The 25,632-nt window shown below is 42.8% G+C and overlaps 1 protein-coding gene across 3 annotated transcripts in view; it reads left to right on the top strand.

The window, feature by feature from the left end:
- The window catches only part of csk (C-terminal Src kinase), an 80,529-nt gene that overhangs the window by 36,584 nt on the left and 18,313 nt on the right, over positions 1–25,632 (top strand). For all 3 annotated transcript variants that reach the window (XM_060928176.1, XM_060928174.1, XM_060928177.1), the window contains one exon: positions 6,490–6,709. In XM_060928176.1, the coding sequence (XP_060784159.1) occupies positions 6,490–6,709 (220 nt within the window). The remainder of the gene's footprint in view (positions 1–6,489; positions 6,710–25,632) is intronic.

Raw genomic sequence — 25,632 nt, 5'->3', positions numbered from 1 at the left:
ACCGTTGCCTATGAGCTTTAAGTCTAAACACTACTGCAAGCGGTGTTTCCATTGGAGAATTCCTTCTTTGTAGAATTCTGGGGGATGTCTTTCACACCAGGTCACAACCTGCTTCTTTGCCTCGTCTAAGGACTGAAATCGAGTTCCTTTCAAACGTTCTTTCAGTTTTGGGAAAAGAAAAAAAATCAGATGGCGCTAGATCAGGGCTGTAAGAAGGGTGTGGAAGAATTTCCCATTGAAATTCACATAAGATAGCCCTAACAGTCTTTGCTGAGTGTGCCAATGTGTTACGAGCAAGATGGAAAAGGATCTGGCAGTGCAACTTTGTTCTGCAACTTTTTTTTTTGGCCAGTGCAGTCTTCAGCTTTTGCAAAACTCCTTCATAATAGCTAGCAGTTACTGTTCTCTGTCCTTCGAGAAAATCTATTCGGATTATTCCTTCTGAATCCCGGAAAACTGTTGCCATAACATTTTGAACGGACCTGTTTGCTTTGAACTTCACAGGCCCAGCTGTTCCTCTTGGTAGCCATTGTTTTGATTGCATTTTCCTTTCTGGGTCGTATCGGTAAATCCATGTTTCATCTCCAGTGACGCACCGTTCAAAAAAATTGGTTTCATTTGCTTCATTTCTGGTCAGAAGTGCTAAAGAATGGTCAGATCATTGAGCCAGTTGATCCTCACGCAATGCTTTCGGGACCCAACGAGCTGAAAGCTTACTCAGACCAAGATCTTCTGTCAGAATTGAGAAAGCTGAACCATGTGAGATTCCAACTTCGTTGGCGATTGCATCAACTGTGATTCCGTGATCATCATCTTCCACCAGATTCTGCACGAGCTCGACTTTTTGTTCATTTTTTGCATTGGAAGGCCTTCCTTCCCTCGGGTCATCTTGGAGCTCTTCCCTACCCTCCTTAAATTGCTTAACCCAAGCATAAATAACAGCTCTAGATGGTGAAGAGTCCCCGTAAACCTGTTGCAAAGCTTGAATAATTTTAACAGGTTTCCATTCGAGTTTGGTTCAAAATTTTTATCTTTGCTCTGATTTCAAAATTGTTCATTTTTGAGGGTTGAAAAACCTGATCGAATAAAACATAACACAGCTCAACACTTGACAAAGATATAATGGTAAAACTTGTCAAAGCTGTTCGAGACGCCTGAGAGACGTATCTTAACATGTTTTAGTTATTAAAATCGGACACCTTTTTGAAATTATAACATCTGTCTTCGAGCTTTTTGACTTACCCTTGTGTATATAATAATTGTTGGCAAATGTGCTGTAGTAAACTTTGGTAAATGTTTGAGACAATATTGGAAAATTATTAACATTGCATGTTTTATTCCTTAAGTAATCCGCTGCAATGCTGATGATGTTCAGACTGACTTTACACTTTTAGAGGGTTAAGTTATGAGCTTCTCCTTAAAGGTGACCTATTATACCTCTTTTCCACAAGTTGACACAGTTCCCTGAGGTCTTAAAGGTCATAGGCAAGGGTCGGAGGTGGAACGTGGAATATCAACTTTTTATTTTCTAGAAGAACGACCCAAAAAGTGAATTCAATCTTCCTGGTGTCTAATTTGCACCCTAAAATTGAATAAAACGGTTAAAATATACTGTTTTGCCCAATTTCCGAAGGTTTGGTTACATCTCGCTTGCGTGCACTTTTACCGCCAGGGGACCGTCGTCGTGACGTCATTCAAGGCAAACAGACTGGGAGCAGTTCTGTGTTTACCTGCGAACCGAGCACACACTGCAAAAAATGGCCTTTCAAAAATAAGAAATAAAAGATTAAAACAAAGCAAATTTGATCTGATTTGCTTGAATCAGGTGAAAAAAATCTGCCAATGGAACTAGTCAAATTTGACTCGGTAAGATTTCTTAAAGTAAGATGAAAAATCTAACCTGTTTTTAGATGAAATAATTCCAAAATAAGATTGGGGAACTTATTATGCGAGATCTGACTAACTCAAAATAATCAAAATAGTTCTTATAACAAGATCGTACTTCTTACATTTAGCCATTCAAGTCATTTTTATTTATTTCATTTTAAGGGTATTTCACTTAAATTCATGACAAAGTCTTAGCAGTAAAAACTGAATTTAAGATAAATATACTAATATTAGGATTGTTAAATTCTACAACTAAGCATTGCTAGCTTAAAAGATTCTCCTTTTGTGACCTGTAATTAGTAAAATACTCTAGATATGAGACCAGAGACTATCTTGAATCAAGTTGACGACACGTGTAGCATTGCAACAAGTTTATTTTTTCCCCATTTCAATATTCAAACATTCAAACATTAAAACATCTCTTAAGATTCCACTTCCCCAGGACCTCAGGCACCAAAAAATAAAAATAAATAAAGTCTACGCATTTTGACTTGCAGTGCTTACACAACGCCAAAGCAACAGTGCATTTTGGGGGCACTGACTATTCATGTGTACGAGGGGTTTACAAGATCAGGCACAAAAAAAACCAACCAAACAAACAAAAATAAAATGGGGGCGTCGTGGCTCAGGTGGATGAGGCGCCATACCATAAATCCGGGGACCCGGGTTCGATTCTGACCCGAGGTAATTTCCCGATCCCTCCCCATCTCTCTCTCTCTCTCTCTCCCACTCATTTCCTGTCTCTACACTGTCCTATCCAATAAAGATGAAAAAAAAAGCCCCCAAAAAATATAAAAAAAACAACAACACTGAACTTAACTCACAGCATTCCAAAAAGACCTCACTAAAACGCCCTCCACTCACTCATAGCCTTTTTGAAGGCACTTGTCTGGTCTAGAGTATGTACAGTACAGCATCTAGAAGGAGCTCACTCTGAATGACTGAGAAAATAGTCGCAGTAAACTTAGGATATGTAAGGTGGAGTTGAATTGTAATGAAAGATTCAAAGTATAATATTTAATTGCAATTAGTTGCCAATACGAGTCACGATATAAGGTTACTAAAACCGAAAACATAATTGAATAACACGTTAATTAAGAAATAAAGCAAGATCACCTGACTTCAGTTCTCCTTTAAACATTATTATTATTATTATTATTATCTCACCGTCCGTAGGGTGATGAGCTATTGCCATCACGCGTTATCCGTCCATCCACAATTCACAAAAATCGTGACTCCTTCCTGAGTTTTCAATGGATTTTGATTCTGATTTTGTTTGGAAGAGCTAATCAGTCTGCACCAAAGTGACTCCCTGGTTTTGTGATTTCTCATTAACAAGTTGCTAATTAGGCGGCACGGTGGTGTAGTGGTTAGCGCTGTCGCCTCACAGCAAGAAGGTCCTGGGTTCGAGCCCCGGGGCCGGCGAGGGCCTTTCTGTGTGGAGTTTGCATGTTCTCCCCGTGTCCGCGTGGGTTTCCTCCGGGTGCTCCGGTTTCCCCCACAGTCCAAAGACATGCAGGTTAGGTTAACTGGTGACTCTAAATTGACTGTAGGTGTGAATGTGAGTGTGAATGGTTGTCTGTGTCTATGTGTCAGCCCTGTGATGACCTGGCGACTTGTCCAGGGTGTACCCCGCCTTTCGCCCGTAGTCAGCTGGGATAGGCTCCAGCTTGCCTGCGACCCTGTAGAAGGATAAAGCGGCTTGAGATAATGAGATGAGATGAGATGAAGTTGCTAATTAGACCGGTTAATGAACTTTCAGGAAAATTGCTACTCCTCCTCCCTGAATTTTCAATGGATTTTGATTCTGATTTTGTTTTGAAGATCAAACTGATCTAATTGTTCTCATGAAGAACAACTTGGCTAATTATAAACGAGTCTGGTTTCTCATGGTACGGCCGTGTGAGCTGCTGCGTCGGTGACGCTCTGGTCGTTCATGTTATGGCTGAAACCACTGTCTGAGCCGTGCTGTCGTTATCTAGAATTAATCCCCACCTTCTGACCAATCGAACTCAAGAATTCAGTCACTCTGTGGTATGGTTTAGCTTTCTGACCAATGACATCCTCTTTATTGATTTAAGTTGCAGTCATGTTTATACTGTATACAGCGTTTAAAGAGCTAATTTATTAATATTACATAATAATTGTCTTCTTTTAATGCAAAGAATTAGAATTTTGAAGGATGGTTTATAATGTGCAATGTGAAAGTAAAGCCTATGCAATTGTGTACATTTTAAATAATAAAACAGTTTTGTTCCTTAACTTGCTGGATAATTGTAGTTTAGTGTTGACCAAAATAACTGCGATCATCATCTTACTTGTCATACTAGCAGCTCTGAACGGACTGCTGCTGTACATCTGATAACGTCCCCACTGACCTTCATACATTTTCTATATGCAAGCTTTAACTACTTGGATGCAGCAGATTATGCAAACGGGTTCCGTTCCTTTCTCTTCAGTGGTCAGGTTTATGCTGGAGGCTAAGATTCAGTGGGAATCGTGAAACGTAGATTGAACGGTTCTGATGCCAGAGTCTCCGCAGAAGCGTCCGACGCTGTGCTCCTTTTGGAACCTTGTAATTTGCCTTTTCTTGTCCTGAACTTTTGCTTTACTCTGCGTTTCAGTGTGTTTATATCTTGGTGGGGATCAAATATCCCCACAGGGAAAGGAATATCTGACGGTTTCCACCTTGTGGGGATGTTTGGCTGCTCCCCATTAGGAAAACTGTTTGTTTATTTTTAACAGAAGCTTTTATTAACAAACAAACAAACAAAACCCCCCAAAAAGTTTCATTTTGGTTACTGAGGTTAAGCTGAGGTGTAGCATAATTTAATTTAGGTGTAGCATAGCATTATGCAGAGCATTAATAATTCTAGTTAGTTTCTCTAGTTTCTTTCTCTCTCTCCACTGCAAAAACTAGCCATCCTAATATAAGGAAAAACATAATAAATTTGAGAACATTAGACTATAATCAAGTGAAATAATCTGCCAGTGCAGTAAGATAATTACACTTGGTAAAACATCTTAGAATAAGTTGGTTGCAGTCTAGAACTAGGTTTAATAATCTCAGGATTGGTGTCTTGTTTTCTTCTAATAAGAAATGCTAGATCGTTTCAGCTATTTTCAAGATATTTTCACTTGCTAAGATATCATTTTTTGCAGTGTAGTTCTTTTTCTCTAGTTCTTTTCTTTCTTTCTCTCGTTCGTTCTTTTCTTTCTTTCTCTAGTTCTTTTTCTCTAGTTCTTTCTTTCTCTAGTTCTTTTCTTTTTCTTTTTTTAGTTCTTTTCATTCATTCTCTAGTTCTTTTCTTTCTTTCTCTAGTTCATTCTCTCTTTCTTTCTCTAGTTCTTTCTTTCTTTCTTTCTTTCTTTCTCTAGTTCTTTTCATTCATTCTCTAGTTCTTTCTTTCTTTCTTTCTTTCTTTCTTTCTTTCTTTCTTTCTTTCTTTCTCTAGTTCTTTCTTTCTTTCTCTAGTTTGTTCGTTCTCTCTAGTTCTTTTTGTTCTTTCTCTATTTTTTCTTTCTCTAGTTCTTTCTCTAGTTCTTTTCATTCATTCTTTCTCTGTTCTTTCTTTCTCTAGTTTTTTTCTTTCTTTCTCTAGTTCTTTTCATTCATTCTCTAGTTCTTTCTTTCTTTCTTTCTTTCTTTCTTTAGTTCTTTCTTTCTCTAGTTCTTTCTTTCTCTCTAGTTCTTTTTGTTCTTTCTCTATTTTTTCTTTCTCTAGTTCTTTCTCTAGTTCTTTTCATTCATTCTTTCTCTGTTCTTTCTTTCTCTAGTTCTTTTCTTTCTTTCTCTAGTTCTTTTCATTCATTCTCTAGTTCTTTCTTTCTTTCTTTCTTTCTTTCTTTCTTTCTTTCTCTAGTTCTTTCTTTCTCTAGTTTGTTCGTTCTCTCTAGTTCTTTTTGTTCTTTCTCTATTTTTTCTTTCTCTAGTTCTTTCTCTAGTTCTTTTCATTCATTCTTTCTCTGTTCTTTCTTTCTCTAGTTTTTTTCTTTCTTTCTTTAGTTCTTTTCTTTCTCTAGTTTTTTCTTTTTCTCTAGTTCTTTTCTTTCTCTAGTTCTTTTTTCTTTCTTTCTCTAGTTCTGTTTTTTTTTCATCCATCCATCCATCCATCCATCCATCCATCCATCCAACCCACCTACAGTACCTACCACAGCCCTAATACGCCATCATACAAAATGGCTTTACTGAACGGCAACCTGAAATCAGCTTTTTCACATTTATTATATTTGCATAAAATTAAGTCTGCTTCTTATACACAGGCTTTTTTCCCCCCTTTTAATTGCTAAACAGAAAAATAATTAGACTTGAAGTAAATACATAAAAATTGCCATCGCATTTAGACGAGACAATGAGTGCTTTTGATTTGACCCTAAGTCAGTTGAAGCCGATCTCACTGTTCCCAGTTACTTTAACTAAGCTCACTAACTAACATTGCTGTAGATTGTTTAATAACTGGGGAAGAGAAAAATTGTGCTCACTATAAAAACCGAATTGTGTGTCCTTAGTGTACAGTAAATACCCTGTGTATACTGAATGTAGTGCACTGCCCAGTGCTGGTCCTGCAGTGTTGAGCGTGTATTTTGCTTTGTCTTCCTCAGATGGTTCCATGGTAAGATAACGCGTGACCAGGCCGAGAGATTGCTCTACCCGCCTGAGACAGGGCTGTTTCTGGTGCGTGAGAGCACCAACTACCCCGGAGACTACACGCTCTGTGTGAGCTCTGAAGGCAAAGTGGAGCACTATCGCATCATCTACCACAACGGAAAACTCACCATCGATGAGGAGGTGTACTTTGAGAACCTCATGCAGCTCGTTGAGGTGAGAATCACAGAAAAAGAATCTGGGGTTTTGAGATTGTTTTGGTGATGTAAATGGAAGGGTTTTTTTTTTTTTTTTTTTTAAGCGCTCTGCCATTATAGTAAGTGTAAATGTGACTGTATAACTGAACACGTGAACAGACATTGGGCCAATAGATTTTCAGCCACCTATAAAACCAGCATTGGCTGATTAACCCAAAATGGATGTTGAACAAACATTGGTTTACTACCTGGGAAAATATTGTGCGTTTTATAGGAGTAAACCTTCATAACATTTTTAAAATGACAGGACATTAATGAAGGTGAGTATCATAAGTGTCCTGTCTAATCTGCAAGTGTATGTTTTCCAGTGTTAAAGAAAAATTTACTCTTTGACCCTTTTAAATCCATGAACTTGAATCCTTATGACACCACAGCTATCCTTGTCTGAGTCTAAGAAAGCAGAAGTATTCGTGCTATCTGGGTCGGAGGAATGGCCTAGCCTACGTCTAAAGGGAGCAGCACTACCCAATCACAGGTGCCTGAGAGCTCATGTATGCGGAAGATGGTGGATAGCACTTTTTTTTCCTGAGTGTGTTACCACACCCTGTGACTGCATGAGCAGCAGTTCAAAAAGATACGGTGGCTTAATGTCTCATAGGAAGGAGCGAGGGGGGTGGGACACTAACAATGGTGCGGGTTTGTACTAGTCTGGTTAACACCAGACCATATCACAAGTGAAATATGGTCTGGAATCCGCCTATTGAATTTCTCGTAGGGGAGGTGTGGTTTACGATTGTCAACGGCCGTTTATTGGATGTTGCGAATGTCTATCATTTGGCGTATACGTAGCCCATGGCCAATCATGGCAGTTGTACCCGGTGACGTAGTTAGAGCGACGAAGGAGACGAAGAGGCAAAGAAGAGAAGGAAAGAGAAAGAGAAGGCAAAACAAAAATAGGAAAACAATGGCACCGAACGATTACTGCCGTTTGTGCAAGACAAATATGAGAGAAGCTGGACCCGCTGCCATGTTAAATGTGATCCGTAAACAGTCCCAAATAAACTACAAGCTTCCGTTTGTCGAGTAGTACGCGTCACCGTCTTTCCACCCCTCCCCACTCTCTGATTGGCTCCCTAACTCAGGCGAGCCTTTAGACCATAGTTTCCATGCTGTCTTTTCAGATCGGAACGATTGTGCAAAGCAGCATGGGATTTCCCAGGCTAGGTTTGTACCAGGAAGGATGATGTAGCTTCCCAAAATAGACATCTCTGTTGTGCATTTTACAAACGAAAACTTGCAATTTAAAAACATTACAGAACGTTAAGGTAGATGAGCATCTAAATCTAATTTAATGATTTATGTTCTCCAGATTTGATTCTGTGCTCGTTTATGTTCAAGGCCCCTAGGAACCCAAACCCACAATTGCATTCTAATGACATTTATGTTGGTTTTGTGGCCAAAATACGCAGTTAGTTTGAATAGTGAATGGTGTCTACATGTACGTAGCAGGGCCCCACCAATGTATTAAGAGGCCGATAAGATCGGTAGATAATGGGGCTTATTGGTATCTGCTGAAACGAGGCCGATCAAGGGCCAGTAAGGTGCCTTTTATTCTGAGTTGCACAGCTGGGCGACATGGTGGTGCAGTGGTTAGCACTGTCTCCTTACAGCAAGAAGGTTCTGGGTTTGAGCCCAGTGGCTGGCGGGGAGCTTTCTGTGTGGAGTTTTCATGTTCATAGGTGTGAATGTATGTGTGAATGGTTGTTTCCCAAGCCTGGAAATGGGAGGGTTGCAGCAGGACGGGCATTCGACATAAATAGGTGGATCAGTCGGGTCCACATGGCAGCGACGCAACCACATACTTACAGTAAGTGGGACAAGCTGGAAGAAGTGAGTGAATGAGTGACTGACTGATTCTGAGTTACGCAGCTGACCGGTTAGTCTGAAGGATTCACTATACAGTGGGGCAAAAAAGTATTTAGTCAGCCACTAATTGTGCAAGTTCTCCCACTTAAAAAGATGAGAGAGGCCTGTAATTTTCATCATAGGTACACTTTAACTATGAGAGACAGAATGGGGGGAAAGAATCCAGGAAATCACATTGTAGGATTTTTAATGAATTAATTGGTAAATTCCTCGGTAAAATAAGTATTTGGTCACCTACAAACAAGCAAGATTTCTGGCTCTCACAGACTTGTAACTTCTTCTTTAAGAGGCTCCTCTGTCCTCCACTCGTTACCTGCATTAATGGCACCTGTTTGAACTCGTTATCAGTATAAAAGACACCTGTCCACAACCTCAAACAGTCACACTCCAAACTCCACTATGGCCAAGACCAAAGAGCTGTCAAAGGACACCAGAAACAAAATTGTAGACCTGCACCAGGCTGGGAAGACTGAATCTGCAATAGGTAAGCAGCTTGGTGTGAAGAAATCAACTGTGGGAGCAATTATTAGAAAATGGAAGACATACAAGACCACTGATAATCTCCCTCGATCTGGGGCTCCATGCAAGATCTCACCCCGTGGGATCAAAATGATCACAAGAACGGTGAGCAAAAATCCCAGAACCACATGGGGGGACCTAGTGAATGACCTGCAGAGAGCTGGGACCAAAGTAAAAGTAAAAAAGGCTACCATCAGTAACACACTACACTGCCAGGGACTCAAATCCTGTAGTGCCAGACGTGTCCCCCTGCTTAAGCCAGTACATGTCCAGGCCCGTCTGAAGTTTGCTAGAGAGCATTTGGATGATCCAGAAGAGGATTGGGAGAATGTCATATGGTCAGATGAAACCAAAATAGAACTTTTTGGTAAAAACTCAACTTGTCGTGTTTGGAGGAGAAAGAATGCTGAGTTGCATCCAAAGAACACCATACCTACTGTGAAGCATGGGGGTGGAAACATCATGCTTTGGGGCTGTTTTTCTGCAAAGGGACCAGGACGACTGATCCATGTAAAGGAAAGAATGAATGGGGCCATGTATCGTGAGATTTTGAGTGAAAACCTCCTTCCATCAGCAAGGGCATTGAAGATGAAACGTGGCTGGGTCTTTCAGCATGACAATGATCCCAAACACACCGCCCGGGCAACGAAGGAGTGGCTTCGTAAGAAGCATTTCAAGGTCCTGGAGTGGCCTAGCCAGTCTCCAGATCTCAACCCCATAGAAAATCTTTGGAGGGAGTTGAAAGTCCGTGTTGCCCAGCGACAGCCCCAAAACATCACTGCTCTAGAGGAGATCTGCATGGAGGAATGGGCCAAAATACCAGCAACAGTGTGTGAAAACCTTGTGAAGACTTACAGAAAACGTTTGACCTCTGTCATTGCCAACAAAGGGTATATAACAAAGTATTGAGATGAACTTTTGTTATTGACCAAATACTTATTTTCCACCATAATTTGCAAATAAATTCTTTAAAAATCAGACAATGTGATTTTCTGGATTTTTTTTCTCATTCTGTCTCTCATAGTTGAAGTGTACCTATGATGAAAATTATAGGCCTCTCTCATCTTTTTAAGTGGGAGAACTTGCACAATAGGTGACTGACTAAATACTTTTTTGCCCCACTGTACGTGTGGCTTTGATGAGCAGTGAGCCGAAACGTGCTGCATAAGCCATCATGATTGTGAACCTCAAGTGAAGGTAAATGCTGTTTTATTTATAGAGGTCAGGGGTGGATAGTAACGAAGTACATTTACTTGAGTACTGCACTTAAGTACACTTTTTTTTTTTTTTTTTTTTGAGGTATCTGTACTTTACTTGAATAATTTTTTTTGGAAACTTATGACTTTGACTTCACTACATTTGAAAGGCAAATATTGTACTTTTCACTCCACTACATTTCTATCAAGGTCCTCGTTACTATGAAGCAGCTTTGAAAGTGATTGTTTTTTTCTTTTCTTTTCTAAAACGTGATTGGTTTTTTCATAGGTGACACTGAGACAGTCTATCAGTAATCACTAGGGTCACGTAACGTCCATAGACTGTATAAAATCAAGTTTAATGATTTCTCAGCAGCGTTATTTAACACGATCAGTTGATGGCAGAATGGAAGGAGGCGGTTCTTCTGGAGAACGCACGCACCCATGGCCTATGGACCCATGGTTCAGTTTTCTGAAAGGATTAAAGATTCGTTTCGTTTTAAATATTTGCTTTGTTTACTGAAAACGAACCACATCACAGCCTACAAAAACTCGTCGTCCAACCTGCGGAAGCATATTGAGGTCTATAAACGTTTTATTCCAAAAGAAAGCTTGCAACTAAGTTGTCTGTGCTTTTAGAGCTAGCGATAACGTTGCAATAGCTATGCAGTCTGGTTAGTCAAATGACTTTCTATGGATTTTCCCGCCAAGTTGCCATCGCCTTGTCCACAGCTAACGTTTACACATAGCTAGTTAACTTGGACACTATTAGTTAGCATGTAAAAACAGGGTTACGCTAACATGAATAACGTTAATTTATCTGAAGTCTTTTCAGAATTGTATTAGCATAATCTTGCCAAATAAACAGAATATAGAAATCTTTCTTTTCTAGTAGCGTTAGGTACCCAATATGATTTCGAGTTTGAAAAGAGTTTGCTAGCATGTTAGGTGGCGCGTCACTGACTAGCTAGCTTAACGTTAAACCACCATGATGGCACAGGATGTGTTCGTTTTGTGAATTCACATTTCTGTCTTTGGTAACGGCGTTAGGTTTTGTAAGCGCTGTGGCAATAATACAACGATGCGTTGAAAGAAAATGTACTTTTAATACTTAAGTATTTTTAAAAGCAAGTACTTCAGTACTTTTAAGTAAAAAAATTGACTGACTGTACAACTTTTCACTTGTATCGGAGTAACATTTAACCAATGAGATCTGTACTTTGACTTAAGTAATGAAGTTGGGTACTTTTGTCCACCTCTGATAGAGGCGATATTAGCTAGAACAAATGCATTACTTGCATATGTTTACTAAGAAATCCGTGTCAAGCTTGCTGTCTAAGTTAGTAAGTCAACTGACCTCCTTTGGAATCAGATTTATGTTGTGTATCACAAACGTGATAAAACATGCTCACAAGCAAATTATATTACTTCACACACGCAGATATGTACTGCCTCGAGCCTTCATTGGAGAAATACCAGCCTCGGATCTCAGACCTGCACTGGCACTCTGTGTTTAAGAGATGTGGCAAACTGAATGGGATAAATGTCCTGAAAATAAGTTGCACGAAATTAACCCTGGTGTTAAAAAGACATTTTTATCCCCATTCCAAAATAGTCACGACCAAGTGGTATACGCTACACCAGGCGTCGGATAGGACCTACAAAGCTCACCCGCGGTTTTTGATTAAAAGGTGAAGAACCACCAACATGCCATCTTTGCAAGACATTGTTGATAATCGAGCATATTTTACTCTGCTGCCCTGGGCTACACACCACGAGAACTTTTTTACTCGGAAAAATATCTTGGATGATGATTTTCAGAAGGTGCCTCCACCGAAAGTGTTAGTTTCTGTCACGTGTTTTGAAAGTAACTCATTTATTTATTTAAAAAAAAAAATTTTTTTTTTAATTATTTAGTTATAAAGTAATTGTACTATCTGCTAAAAATGTTTTTGCCATGAGAGAGCCTCAGGTGCTGACATGGCATTAAAAAAAAAATCACTCACTCATATTAACTGCCTCTCACATGATAAGTCCTCGCACACAAATTTTAACAAGGGTGCAAGTTAAGCATCGTTTGAAGTAGCATGCTAAACTAGCTGCAGTCAAATGACCATGCAAAACGATCTTGGAGCGAAGTTTCAACACTGACATTTATTAGCTTGAATTTGTAAGCAATATGTTTACGCAATTTTATTTATTTTTTTATTCAAAAGCATGTAATTGGTGGAGGAACATTTTAATAAACCAAAGCTATTCCATTATAGAACGAAGGTCAGGTATACTTTCATGTTAGGGTTTTGCTGGGATTCGAACCTGGTTCGTTGGTGTGATAATCCAGCAAACCCCCACTAGGCCACCAGGGGGATGACTCAAATGCAGAGGCGTGAGGCGGAAGTAGAAAAAGAATCAAAAGGTTTATTTAAACTATATACACTATATACAGGGCAAAACAAAAGACAAAAAAAAAAACAAAGAGTATAATCCAAAAGAAAAGCAAAGTGCAAAAATTCAAAAGCTAAGAAGATCAAAAAACACAGTACAAAGGAAACTGGAGATAAACATAACAGCACAAAGACTCCGTGACAAGAGGACTGAACTCAGGGGTATAAATAGACAAACTAATTAAGGACACAGGTGAAGATAATTAGGCAATTAACACAAACACAAAACACAGGAACAGTGGCGGCCTCTAGAGGCCAAAATAAACATGACATGAAAAGGAAATAACAGCGGCCTCTAGAGGCCAAAACAGTCCTAGTCCTAACAGGACCCCCCCCCTCTAGGAGCGTCTCCTGACGTTCCCAGGGCGATCCGGATGGGCCGAATGGAAGTCCCGACATAGTTCTTTATCAAGGACATCCCGAGCAGGAACCCAGCAGCGCTCCTCAGGACCATAGCCCTCCCAGTCCACCAGATATTGCAACCCGCCGCGGACCCGGCGGGAGTCAAGCAGGCGATTCACAGTGAACACAGTCTGCCCCTGGAAGATGCGGGGGGGTGGGGGGTTCCTAGGGGCAGGGGCATACGTAGACGTCAGTACGGGCCGTAACAGGGAAACATGGAAAGTGGGGTTGATCCTCAGAGTCCGGGGCAACTGGAGCCGGTAGGAGACAGGGTTCACCCTGCGCACCACCTTGAAGGGGCCAATGTAGCGAGGAGCAAGCTTGCGGTTCTCCACCCGCAGTGGAAGGTCCTTAGTGGACAGCCAAACACGCTGCCCAGGGCGGAAAGCGTGTGCAGGTCTTCTATGGCGGTTGGCCTGAGTCTGGTTGGTTCTGGAGGTCTGTATGAGGGTCTTCCTGACCTTGCTCCAGGTCTTGCGACACCGTCTCACATATTGGTTGACCGAGGGCACCCCCGCGTCCTCCTCCTGGTCCGGGAACAGAGGTGGCTGGAACCCGAATTGGCACTGGAATGGCGACAGCTTGGTGGCCGATGACTGCAGGGTGTTGTGGGCGTACTCCGCCCATGGCAGCCAGGTGCTCCACGATGTCGGGTTATCCATAGCCAGGCCTCGCAGGGTGGTTTCCAGGTCCTGGTTGAGCCTCTCCGTCTGACCATTGGACTGTGGGTGAAACCCAGAGGAGAGGCTGGCAGTGGCTCCGATGACCTTGCAGAACCCGTGCCACACTCGGGAGGAGAACTGGGGCCCTCGGTCTGAGACGATGTCCTGTGGAAGACCAAAGACTCGGAAGACATGATTAAACAAAAGTTTCGCAGTTTCAAGAGCAGAGGGGAGTTTGCACAGTGGTATGAAGCGGCAGGCCTTGGAGAATCTGTCAACTAAGACCAAAATGACCGTGTTACCTTGTGACTCAGGGAGACCCGTGATAAAGTCGACTGCCACGTGGGACCAGGGACGCCGGGGAATGGTCAGAGGATGCAGGAGACCCTGGGGACGCTGTCGTGGGTTCTTGGTTCTGGTGCAAACCTCACAGGACAGGACAAATGACCTTACTTCCTTCTCCATGTTAGGCCACCAGAAGCGTCTTTTCAGGAAGTCCAGGGTCCTCCGAGCTCCCGGGTGGGCGGTGAGAGGGGAAAAGTGACCCCACTGGAGAACCTTGGCCCGGGCTTGATGTGGGATGTACAAGAGGCCTGGTGGCCCCGTCCCAGGACCGGGATCCTGGCGTTGGGCTCGTCGGACAGCCTCCTCAATACCCCAGCAGACAGGGGCCACAATCCGGGACACAGGGATAATAGGCCCGACTTCATTCTCCCTGTTAGTGGCAGAGAACAGTCTGGACAGTGCGTCAGGTTTGGTGTTCTTGGAGCCGGGGCGGTATGAGAGGGTGAAGTCAAACCGACTGAAAAACAGGGCCCACCTAGCCTGTCGAGGGTTCAGTCTCTTGGCTTGCTGGAGGTACTCCAGGTTCTTGTGGTCAGTCCAAACCAGGAATTGATGTTGTGCTCCCTCCAGCCAGTGCCTCCACTCCTCAAGGGCCAGTTTGACCGCTAGCAGTTCTCGATCCCCCACATCGTACCGGGACTCAGCAGGACTCAGGCGGTGGGAGAAGTAAGCGCAGGGGTGCAGCTTTCCTTCCGAACGTTGAGAGAGCACCGCGCCGACACCACTGTCCGAGGCGTCCACCTCCACGATGAATGGTTGGGAGGTGTCCGGGAGAACCAGAATGGGTGCCGTGCAGAAGCGGTCCTTGAGGTCTTTGAACGCCTTTTCTGCCTGAGGAGACCAGCCATAAGATCCACCTGTCCCTTTGGTGAGGTCAGACATGGGTGCTGCCACAGAACTGAAGTTCCTGATGAACTTGCGGTAGAAGTTAGCGAATCCTAAGAACCGCTGAACCTCCTTAACGGACTTGGGAGTAGGCCAATCCCGGACGGCCAGGGTCTTGGCAGGGTCCATTTGGAGTTGGCCTGTCCGTACAATAAATCCCAGAAAGGAGACCTCGGGAACATGAAATTCGCATTTCTGGGCCTTGGCGAACAGATTGTTCTGTAGCAGCCTCTGGAGAACCTGGCGGACATGGTGGCGGTGCTCCTGCACGGTCTTGGAAAAGATAAGGATGTCGTCGAGGTAGACAAAAACGTATAGGTTAATCATGTCCCTTAAGACGTCGTTGATTAGGGCCTGAAAAACAGCTGGTGCGTTGGTGAGTCCGAAGGGCATCACCTGGTATTCGTAGTGCCCAGACGGGGTGTTAAAGGCAGTCTTCCACTCGTCTCCCTGTCGGATACGGATGAGGTGGTATGCGTTCCGTAGGTCCAACTTGGTGGAGACGGTGGCGCCTTGGAGCAGGTCGAAAGCAGTGGACATCAGCGGAAGGGGATATCGGTTGCGCACAGTGATCTTGTTCAGGCCCCTGTAGTCAATACATGGTCGGAGCCCCCCATCCTTCTTGCCGACAAAGAAGAAGCCGGCACCAGCGGGTGAGGTGGAGGATCGAATGAACCCAGAGACCAGGGCGTCTTTGAGGTATTCCTCCATGGCCTTGCGTTCTGGCTGAGAGAGGGAAAACAGTCTGCCATGAGGAGGGGTAGTCCCAGGGAGCAAGCCGATGGCACAGTCGTAGGCCCGGTGCGGAGGAAGAACGGCGGCCCTGCTCTTGCTGAATACCTCCTTGAGATCCCAGTACTCTGTGGGAACTTGAGATAACTCGGTGAGATCAGGGGGCTCGGCAGGAGACACAGGAGGGCTAGAGAGCAGACAAGAGGCATGGCATGCAGGGCCCCATTCCACAACCTGGCTTGTTACCCAGTCTATGTGCGGGTTGTGGCGAGTAAGCCAAGGAAGGCCTAGAATAACTGGGAACTCAGGTGAAGGAATCAGGTGCAGGGATATTTCTTCCTTGTGACCTTGAGACTGGAGGAAGACTGGAGAAGTAACTTGGGTGACTCTTCCATCACCTAACGCTTGGCCATCGAGGGCAGACACAGACAGAGGGACTTCAAGAGGTGCAGTCGGAATATTGATGCTTTGGGCGAAGTGAATATCCATAAAGTTCCCAGCCGCCCCTGAGTCTATCAAAGCTTGACAAGAGTGGACAGACTCACCCCAGGAGATGGAGACCGGGATGTAGATTCCTTGGCCAGGGAGTCCGGGAGAGAGGGTAGGCCCCGTCACAACCCTCCCTCGGCTGGACGGGGCGGTCCTTTTCCCAAGAGTTCGGGACATGATGCTCGGAAGTGACCAGGCTTGCCACAGTAGATGCAGCACTTGTCCCTCCTTCTGCGCTCCCTCTCAGATGCGGAGAGGCGAGTACGACCCACTTGCATGGGTTCTGGACAGTCACTGAAGGAGGTAGACGGTCTCCAGGTAGAGGTAGGGAGGCTGGGGGGGCTCAAGGCTTGGTGGCGTTCTCTCATCCTGTTGTCCAGACGAATAGCATGTGAGATGAGGGTTTCGAGGTCACTTGGGCATCCAATAGAGGCCAGACCGTCCTTGATGGGGTCAGACAGACCATGGTGGAAGGCTGACACCAGGGCAGTCTCGTTCCATCCACTTACTGCTGCGAGTGTTCGGAACGAGATGGCGTAATCTGCGACGCTTCCTCCTTGCCGGATGGACATGAGCTTTCGGGCTGCGTCGGTATTGATGTCTGCCTGATCGAAGACCCGAAGCATCTCTTCAGAAAACAGCTGGAAATCAAAGCACTCAGGTCCCTGTCTTTGCCAGATAGCAGTAGCCCAGGCTCGCGCCTTACCAGCTAATAAGGTGATCACAAAGGCAATCTTGCGGCGATCCGTAGTGTAGGTGGTAGGCTGAAGCTCAAAGGTGAGTTGACACTGGGTAAGGAACTCTCGGCACTCACTGTGCTTGCCGTCATACCTCTGTGGTGCAGGAAGGCTGGGTTCGCGAGGTGAAGAAGGCAGCATTGCAGGAGGCACTGGAGCAGGAGTGGGAGCTGGATCAGGAGCAGGAACTGGATCAGGAGCAGGAGATGCAGGCAGAGATGTCAGCTGTGCCAGGGTTTTCCCAATTTGCTGAAGCAGTTCCTCGTGGCGAGCGAGGGCCTCACGTTGGCTGGTGAGCGTACGTCCATGAGCGTCCATGGTCGCTCCGAAGCGTGTCAAAGCTGCCATAATTCCCTGAAGGTTGGCCGGGTAGACAGTTGAAGCAGCCTCTGCTGAGTCGGTCATGACGGAGTCTTTCTGTTAGGGTTTTGCTGGGATTCGAACCTGGTTCGTTGGTGTGATAATCCAGCAAACCCCCACTAGGCCACCAGGGGGATGACTCAAATGCAGAGGCGTGAGGCGGAAGTAGAAAAAGAATCAAAAGGTTTATTTAAACTATATACACTATATACAGGGCAAAACAAAAGACAAAAAAAAAACAAAGAGTATAATCCAAAAGAAAAGCAAAGTGCAAAAATTCAAAAGCTAAGAAGATCAAAAAACACAGTACAAAGGAAACTGGAGATAAACATAACAGCACAAAGACTCCGTGACAAGAGGACTGAACTCAGGGGTATAAATAGACAAACTAATTAAGGACACAGGTGAAGATAATTAGGCAATTAACACAAACACAAAACACAGGAACAGTGGCGGCCTCTAGAGGCCAAAATAAACATGACATGAAAAGGAAATAACAGCGGCCTCTAGAGGCCAAAACAGTCCTAGTCCTAACACTTTCACTTACAGACAATGCTTTACTTCTCCCGTTTAAATACACAGACGTACCAAAAGAGAAAAAAAATCCCTGATGCAACTTGTTGCCTTGAAATGTTTTGTTTCCAGTGTAATGAGTAGAACCTCTCGGCAGTCTGTCAGTTCGTGTCCATGAACAACGTGGAATGTTTTATGTTGGATGTTTACTAGCTATGTAATGGACAAGTCAGCTTTGTGCCTCGCGTGACTACAGCCTGCTATTTTCTGTGTGTGAGTGCATCAGTGGGTGAGAGCGACAATTCAACCTAGAAAAAAGCGAGCAGCAGAGCGTCACAGATGAAGGCGATCAGCTATTTTTAAAATGGTCAGTTTAGTTTGGACACATAAATTAATGGCATATGTACAGATTTTTTTTTAATAAGTTAAAATTAATACATTTTAATATAAGCTTATTATTATTAAAATACTCAAAAGGATTATCATAGTTATATTAACATTGCATAATTTTTTTTTTTTCTTTTTTTAATTTACATTTAGGCCTCCTTGAGGGTTCCCCCCCCCCTTTTTTTTTTTTAACTATTCACAATATTTTAACATATTTCTGTTTAAATGAAAACATGTTTGTCTTTTTTCTTCTTTTTCTTGATGGGTTACCTATCAGCTGATAATCAGTTATGGGAAATCACAGGTTTTTTTTTTTTTGTGTGTGTGTGTGTGTGTGTGTGTGTGTGTGTGTGTGTGTGTGTGTGGTTTTTTTTTTTGACAGTTTCTACTACATGAATTAAAAAAGAAAGTAAAATTTTACTTTGTGCACCTTTTGGTGGGACTGTGAGCAGCTACGCCACTGGAGTTGCATCCTGACCACTTTTGGTGGATTTTATTTTATTTATTTTTTTCCCCTCCCTTCTGATTGCTTGATTGATTGATTGATTGATTGTTTTGTAACTGTAAAGTGACCTTGGGTGTGAGAAAAGTACTATTTTTATTATTATTATTATTATTATTATTATTATTAATAAATTGCACAGAAGGATTATCATAGTTATATTAACATTGCGGGCGGCATGGTGGTGTAGTGGTTAGCGCTGTCGCCTCACAGCAAGAAGGTCCGGGTTCGAGCCCCGTGGCTGGCGAGGGCCTTTCTGTGCGGAGTTTGCATGTTCTCCCCGTGTCCGCGTGGGTTTCCTCCGGGTGCTCCGGTTTCCCCCACAGTCCAAAGACATGCAGGTTAGGTTAACTGGTGACTCTAAATTGACCGTAGGTGTGAATGTGAGTGTGAATGGTTGTCTGTGTCTATGTGTCAGCCCTGTGATGACCTGGCGACTTGTCCAGGGTGTACCCCGCCTTTCGCCCGTAGTCAGCTGGGATAGGCTCCAGCTTGCCTGCGACCCTGTAGAAGGATAAAGCAGCTAGAGATGATGAGATGAGATGAGATATTAACATTGCATAATTCAAAGTTTGTTTTTTTTTTAATTTACATTTAGGCCTGATTTAAGGTTGTGGTTTTTTTTTTTTTTTAAACTATTCGCAATATTTTAACACATTTCTGTTTGAATGAAGACGTTTGTCTCTCTTTCTTTTTCTTGAGGGGTAGGTATCAGCTGATGATCAGTTATGGGAAATCACAGACTTTTTAAAAAATCCGCATCAGTGACGACAATCCCTTATCAGTCAAGCCCTAGGGCAGAATGTTAAAAAAAAGTATGAAATTCAATTAGCAATGAATACAAAGTGAAACACTAAGCAAAGACTGAAGCCGCAGACAGAAGGTTAATACAGAATAGTGTTTCCTTTTCGAGGTAAACATTTCAACAGTGTTTTACACACGTACTTGTCAGTGTTTCATTTAGTTGTAGTGGCCATCTTCAGAAAATAGTCAGGTAGTCAAAAAAAAATCTGTGTTCAAGCTATTAATATGAAGACAGTATTAACGGACAGTATGAAGACAGTATTAACAGAACTTTTAAATTTTCAAAATGTTGTGATTAGGCCAATACACTTTCAGCCACCTTTTAAAATCAGTGTTGCCTGATTCACCTGTTTGATCACTGAATTAAGTTGTTTGGATCATATCATTTTATAACACAGAACTTAATTTGTTGCCATACAAACATTGTACAATATTCCGCCAAGTAGGACTGTGTGTACTTCCTGTCTGGACTTTTTTTTTTTTGTTTGTTTGTTTGGTTGGTTGGTTGTGGTTTTTTTTATTTTATTTTTTATTTTTTATTTTTATAAAGCAGTTGCTGAGTTCCTAATGTAGCTTATTTTAGTTTTGATGTGAACTGTACACCCCAAATATACGTCAAACAAACTTTCTTCTCTACCATCTCTTTTTTTTTTTCTTTTTTTATTTAATGATGGTCACAGACGGGCTCAAAATAGCCAAAACAGGAAGCAGCCCACATCAAACACAGCCACAGAGGCAGAGAGAACTTCTGTGTGAAGAAACGCACACAAATGTATAGACACACACATTTTATTTGCAGGTCCTCATAGCACTTTATTTTTTTTCCTGGCATCACTAAATGTTTAACGTTTGCTTGATCAGTAGCTCATAAGCTGCTGAAACTATTTTGCCTCCAAAAATGTCCTGCAAAAGTGCTAATCAATGAGTTTTGAACTCTGCTCTATGTTGCACTTCGGAGGAGAAACATCAGGAGTAGTTTCAGATTGCAAGCATTTCAAATGTGTGTTTTTTTTTTAAGAAATAATGTACAAGTTATCTGCTACTATTTCCTTACTGACAGGGACGATGTGTTTGTGAGGCGTGTGCTGATTGGGTGAATGTGAAGACATTTGGACGAGGTGTTATAGTGGTTTGGTGACACATTTGAGCAGCTCTTACTTCCTGCTCGCTCCCTCTGTTCTTTCAAAACCCAACCATTATTGCATTTGTTTAAATTGTTACATACTCTTGGACGGTCTGTTTGTTTGTGGTTTTTTTCCACACACATGCACGTGCACACAGTGTGTGTGTTTATTCTGTCTACATTCACTGGATATGAGCAATCGCATGCTCTGATTGGCTAGTCTACTAGGAGAGAAAAACAAAATGGCGGCGTGTGTTGCTGAACCAACTGAGGACAAAATAAAAACTCTACTCGACCCCCCCCCCAAAAAAAAAATACAAAATAAAAGCAACAAAATATGGAATAAAAGTATTTGATGGGTTTTTTTTTTCAAGAATTATTATCATCGCATTTTTCACAAATTGTTACTGTCATTTTGCCGGTTTGTTCACATTCTAAGCGGAAATTAGTTTGCCGGACATTTTGTATAAAGTTTTTAATTTATCGAATTTACAAAAAATATAAATACTCTCTTTTTCTCAAAATCCAGTGAATGTGGTTAGATTAAAACAGTTATTCCACTCAGGGTGTATTCAGACCAGGATAGTTCGATAGTTCACTTGCTTTGGTCCGAACCAAATGTTTTTTTTATTTTTTCATTTTGGTGCGGTTCGCTTTCACACTGTACATTTTAGTAAGCGGACCAAAATCTGTCAACAAAGCCACGCACCCTGAGGTCGTTCAGCTATTGGTCAGAGATGACACGCGCACAAAGCGTTAAGTTCAAAAGTAGTCATGGAGGCTTTCCGTGCTGTTATTCTTTTTAATGTCATCAAAGCTATATGTTTTTTCCAGTTTTTACTGTTTTCACAATTGTGCGATTACTTGTACAACAGCATAGTAATTTATCAACGACAAAGGGCAAGGCGGCTACGGAGGATAGCGCCGATGAGCGCACATCATGTTGTGACAGTTCTGGTTCTTCACGCAATAGATGAATTTCTTTTTTGCATCGCTAGTACCGCCACTTTTTGAAAGAATGTCCCTGATTTTAATGTAGGTCTGATGGAGTTTCTTCACTTTTAGCCGACATTGTTCTGGGGAGCGCGTGAACCCCTTCTCCTTCATTTTCTCACTGAATACAGCAAACACGTCGGCATTTTTGTGCGTTCTCTCCAAAAGCTCAGATATGTGGGCATCTGCCCATATATCCACAAGGGTACGCGTTTCTTCCTCGGCCCACGTTTGCCCCCTACTCATTTTTTGTACTCTGTAGTCTAGCCTACCACTGGTCTGAATGACTGAACGACTGTTGTAAGGTTCCTTTGACAACCGAAACAGTGTTTGCACTTTGCGGTGGAGTGTCAAGACTCTGTTTCCCATAATGCTCGACAAACGACGGAAGCTCCCGAGGTACAAAAAAGCAAAACTGTCGGATTAGGTCCGGTCTGCTTTCACACCTCCAAAAGATCCGCACCAGGGTTCCTTTGGTCTGGACCGAGTCCGACCTTGCAGCTCGGTCTCGGTCCGCTTGTTTGGTCCGGACCAGAGTTCGGTGGTTTGTATTCAGACCAACCCAAAAGGTCCGGACCAAGGGAAATTTGGTTCGTTTGGTCGTTTGGTCCGGACCAAACAACGTAGGTGTGAATACGCCATAAATCTCATCGTATATGGCTTATAGCCAACTCAGTGCTACGCGCCTCATTGGCTTTCAGTTCATGTATTACTTGATTTTGTGGAATGACTGTTATAATGTGTGTGTTAAAATTATATATATCTCACACACAGTGTCTTGTAATTCTGTACTTGTTCTCAATAACAAATTGCTGTCTAGACATGTTTCAGGTTATTTTTTTTTAAATACTGTTGATTCTCCATTTGTATTAAATGGATGCCTATTGAACTGATGGACTGTTTTTGTTCTCAGTTTGAATTACAGCACCTCAGTGCGCTCAGTAAAACCCATTAGCCGAGACAGGAGATGACCGTAAAATGATACTTTATTGATCTGTGAGACCTGATTTCACGTAAATGTATAGCGTTCAGCAGTAAAGTTTGAAGAACTCATAGCATGAGCTTGAGCGCAAGCAAGGTTACTTCGTTGTGGAGTTTAGTGATTAAAAAAAAGTCTGACTTATTTAGCCATCATTTACATCACTAATGCATCACTGGTGTGTTCATGGAGCCATGCGAGTCCTATCCTGGGTATCAGTTGTGGGTTTGGTGTGTATGTCTGTGTGTGTGTGTGTGTGTGTGTGAGATTTGTTTTGGATAGTGTGCCAGTGAAGCATTCTTTCTCTCTCTTACGTACATTGCTTTGCCTCACCTGTTGCCTGCACTCCAGTTCCTGGAAAAGTTGATGAAAAGGAAGTGACAAAGAGGAAGGTCAAGCATTTAAGAGGCACGATTATTACACTTCTTCTGTTGCAATGGTTATGCTATCTTCTTTTCTATCCTGCAAAGATCTTTGACACTAAGACAGTCTGCAGAGTCTGTATGTTTTGAAGGTGTGCATTTTCAGGATACAAGGTTGCGCACTTTACTATAGCTGTCAGTGTACAATCAGTAAGGTCCAAAAGCCTGAGCATTTTCAAATAGTGAAAGTGCTTCTATTTTGCATTCTTTTCCAACTGAATTCACCAATTTTCATTACAAATTTTACCACTGAGAAGCAGAGGGGAGCCGTCAGGGCCTTCGAGGCTTTCAGAGACGGCCCAAACATATCGGCATTTCAAATGTTATATTTAATTGCTTTCATTCTTTCATAATTTCATTATAATTATTCTCTTCTATTTTGGCTTCATTTTCTATCAAATTTGCATCAGAAATGAAAGGGTTACTGTCCTGAAAACATGAAAATTGAGTTATCCAATGAGATTTTTTGTTTGTTTGTTTGTTTGTTTTATCTATGCTGAGAAGAGTTTAGAGCTGGACTTCATTGCCAGGACAGAAGGCCATGGCAGTGTATGTTTATGTTAGTCTGGTTAACACCAGACCATATCACAAGTGAAATATGGTCTGGAATCCGCCTATTGAATTTCTCGTAGGGGAGGTGTGGTTTACGATTGTCAACGGCCGTTTATTGGATGTTGCGAATGTCTATCATTTGGCGTATACGTAGCCCATGGCCAATCATGGCAGTTGTACCCGGTGACGTAGTTAGAGCGACGAAGAGGCGAAGAAAGACTGTAACGCCAAACGCTGTTCTTTTTTTAAAACAAACTTTTGCTCTAAACTATTCAGAACAGTGTCTAAAGCTTGATCGAAAGTTTGGTTCGTATCGCTCGCCGCCATGTTAAATGTGATCCGTAAACAGTCCCAAATAAACTACAAGCTTCCGTTTGTCGAGTAGTACGCGTCACCGTCTTTCCACCCCTCCCCCACTCTCTGATTGGCTCCCTAACTCAGGCGAGCCTTTAGACCATAGTTTCCATGCCGTCTTTTCAGATCGGAACGATTGTGCAAAGCAGCACGGGATTTCCCAGGCTATGTTTATGTAGGAAGTGACTGATGAATTAACCAATCAGGTCTTGATTTATAGTGGGATGGACCAAAAATGTATTGTCCTAAGCCTTCTCAAACGCCAACGCGAGCTTAACCACGAGTCAGTGCAGCAGTGAAGTCACCTTCCAGCCAGTGTAGCGTGCATCAGTAGTGTTAGCGAATGCTAATAAAGCAGTCAAGCCAGTGCTATCGAGAGCAAGTAGCACAGGCTAACAACTGAGAAACTAAGATTTCCGTCTCCAGACTCTTCTTCCACGCTGCACGCTCGATACAGTATTTTTCACTCGGACTTAAGTATTCATTTCCCCATGTAATTTACTGAGTTACTTTTAAAATCAGCATCAACAGCTACACACAACGGAGCAACTTGGCAGCCTGCCGCTAATCCCTTACAAAATCCTTTGCCCTGTTGCTTTTTTTTGGTGTGTCTGGCTAAGTTTTGGCTGAGCTCAAGTTCCAGCTCTAATAGTAATGGTTCACCACTGTTGAGAAGAGTTTGAGTGAAAAGGAGAATCTTTGAAATATTTACATGAATTTCTTAGTATTTTTGGTTCTTCCCTTTTCTGCTTTAATGACCGTGATCACTCGAGCTGGCATGGACTCTACAAGTTTGAGCCATTTCACAAATCCATTGGAGAGCTGTTTGAACACATGCTTCAATAGAAGAGATTAGACATGAGGAAAATCAGTCAAAATCGTTTGTACAAAGCAGTTAACATGGCCAGTAGCACACATTTGTTTACATTTAAATAGGGACCCAGAAATCTCATCTCATTATCTCTAGCCGCTTTATCCTGTTCTACAGGGTCGCAGGCAAGCTGGAGCCTAGCCTGGCTAACGCGACTTCAAAGCTCTCCGAGCATTTGGTCTGGCCAAGCTATTAAGCCAAACCGTTTCCCAGAGCCCGTGGTTGACCCGCCTCCCTGAAATGCTTCAGTTTGCTACTGGTCGAAGCCAGAAAAGGCTGTGACGAAGCTTAAACCAATCACATCACTCTTTCCTCTGACGTATGTGACGCGACGGAAACTGGGGGCTAACTGGTAGATTAAACTCTTACCGAAGCCGGTCGGGAGCAAGGCGAAAACGTCCTTCCTTTCAATAAATACCTCCAGGACTGCTCTTTGCTCCGTTTTCAATGAGAACTTCCCGTTGAATGCTTTCAATACAGCATCTACCGCTGTGTTAAAGGCTTGCCGCTGCTCCATGTTCGTGATGTGAATGAAGCGCTTCTGGCATAGATTCTGTAAACAATCTATGGCTTCCGGTCGCAGTTCTACTACGTCACTGCCTTGAACACGCCTCTACCCAGGGCCGTTGGAGATGCTCAAAGTTGATTGGTTCCCGATTTTTCGGGAGCTTGGAAATGCTGTAGATAGCCTGCCTGGCCAGACTAAGCTCGGAACAGGCCCTCGTGTTGCGTCACGCTTAGGATG

This window comes from Neoarius graeffei, chromosome 8 (assembly GCF_027579695.1).
Source record: "Neoarius graeffei isolate fNeoGra1 chromosome 8, fNeoGra1.pri, whole genome shotgun sequence".
In the NCBI taxonomy this organism is placed as follows: Eukaryota; Metazoa; Chordata; class Actinopteri; order Siluriformes; family Ariidae; genus Neoarius; species Neoarius graeffei.
This window is presented reverse-complemented; position numbering and strand designations above follow the sequence as displayed.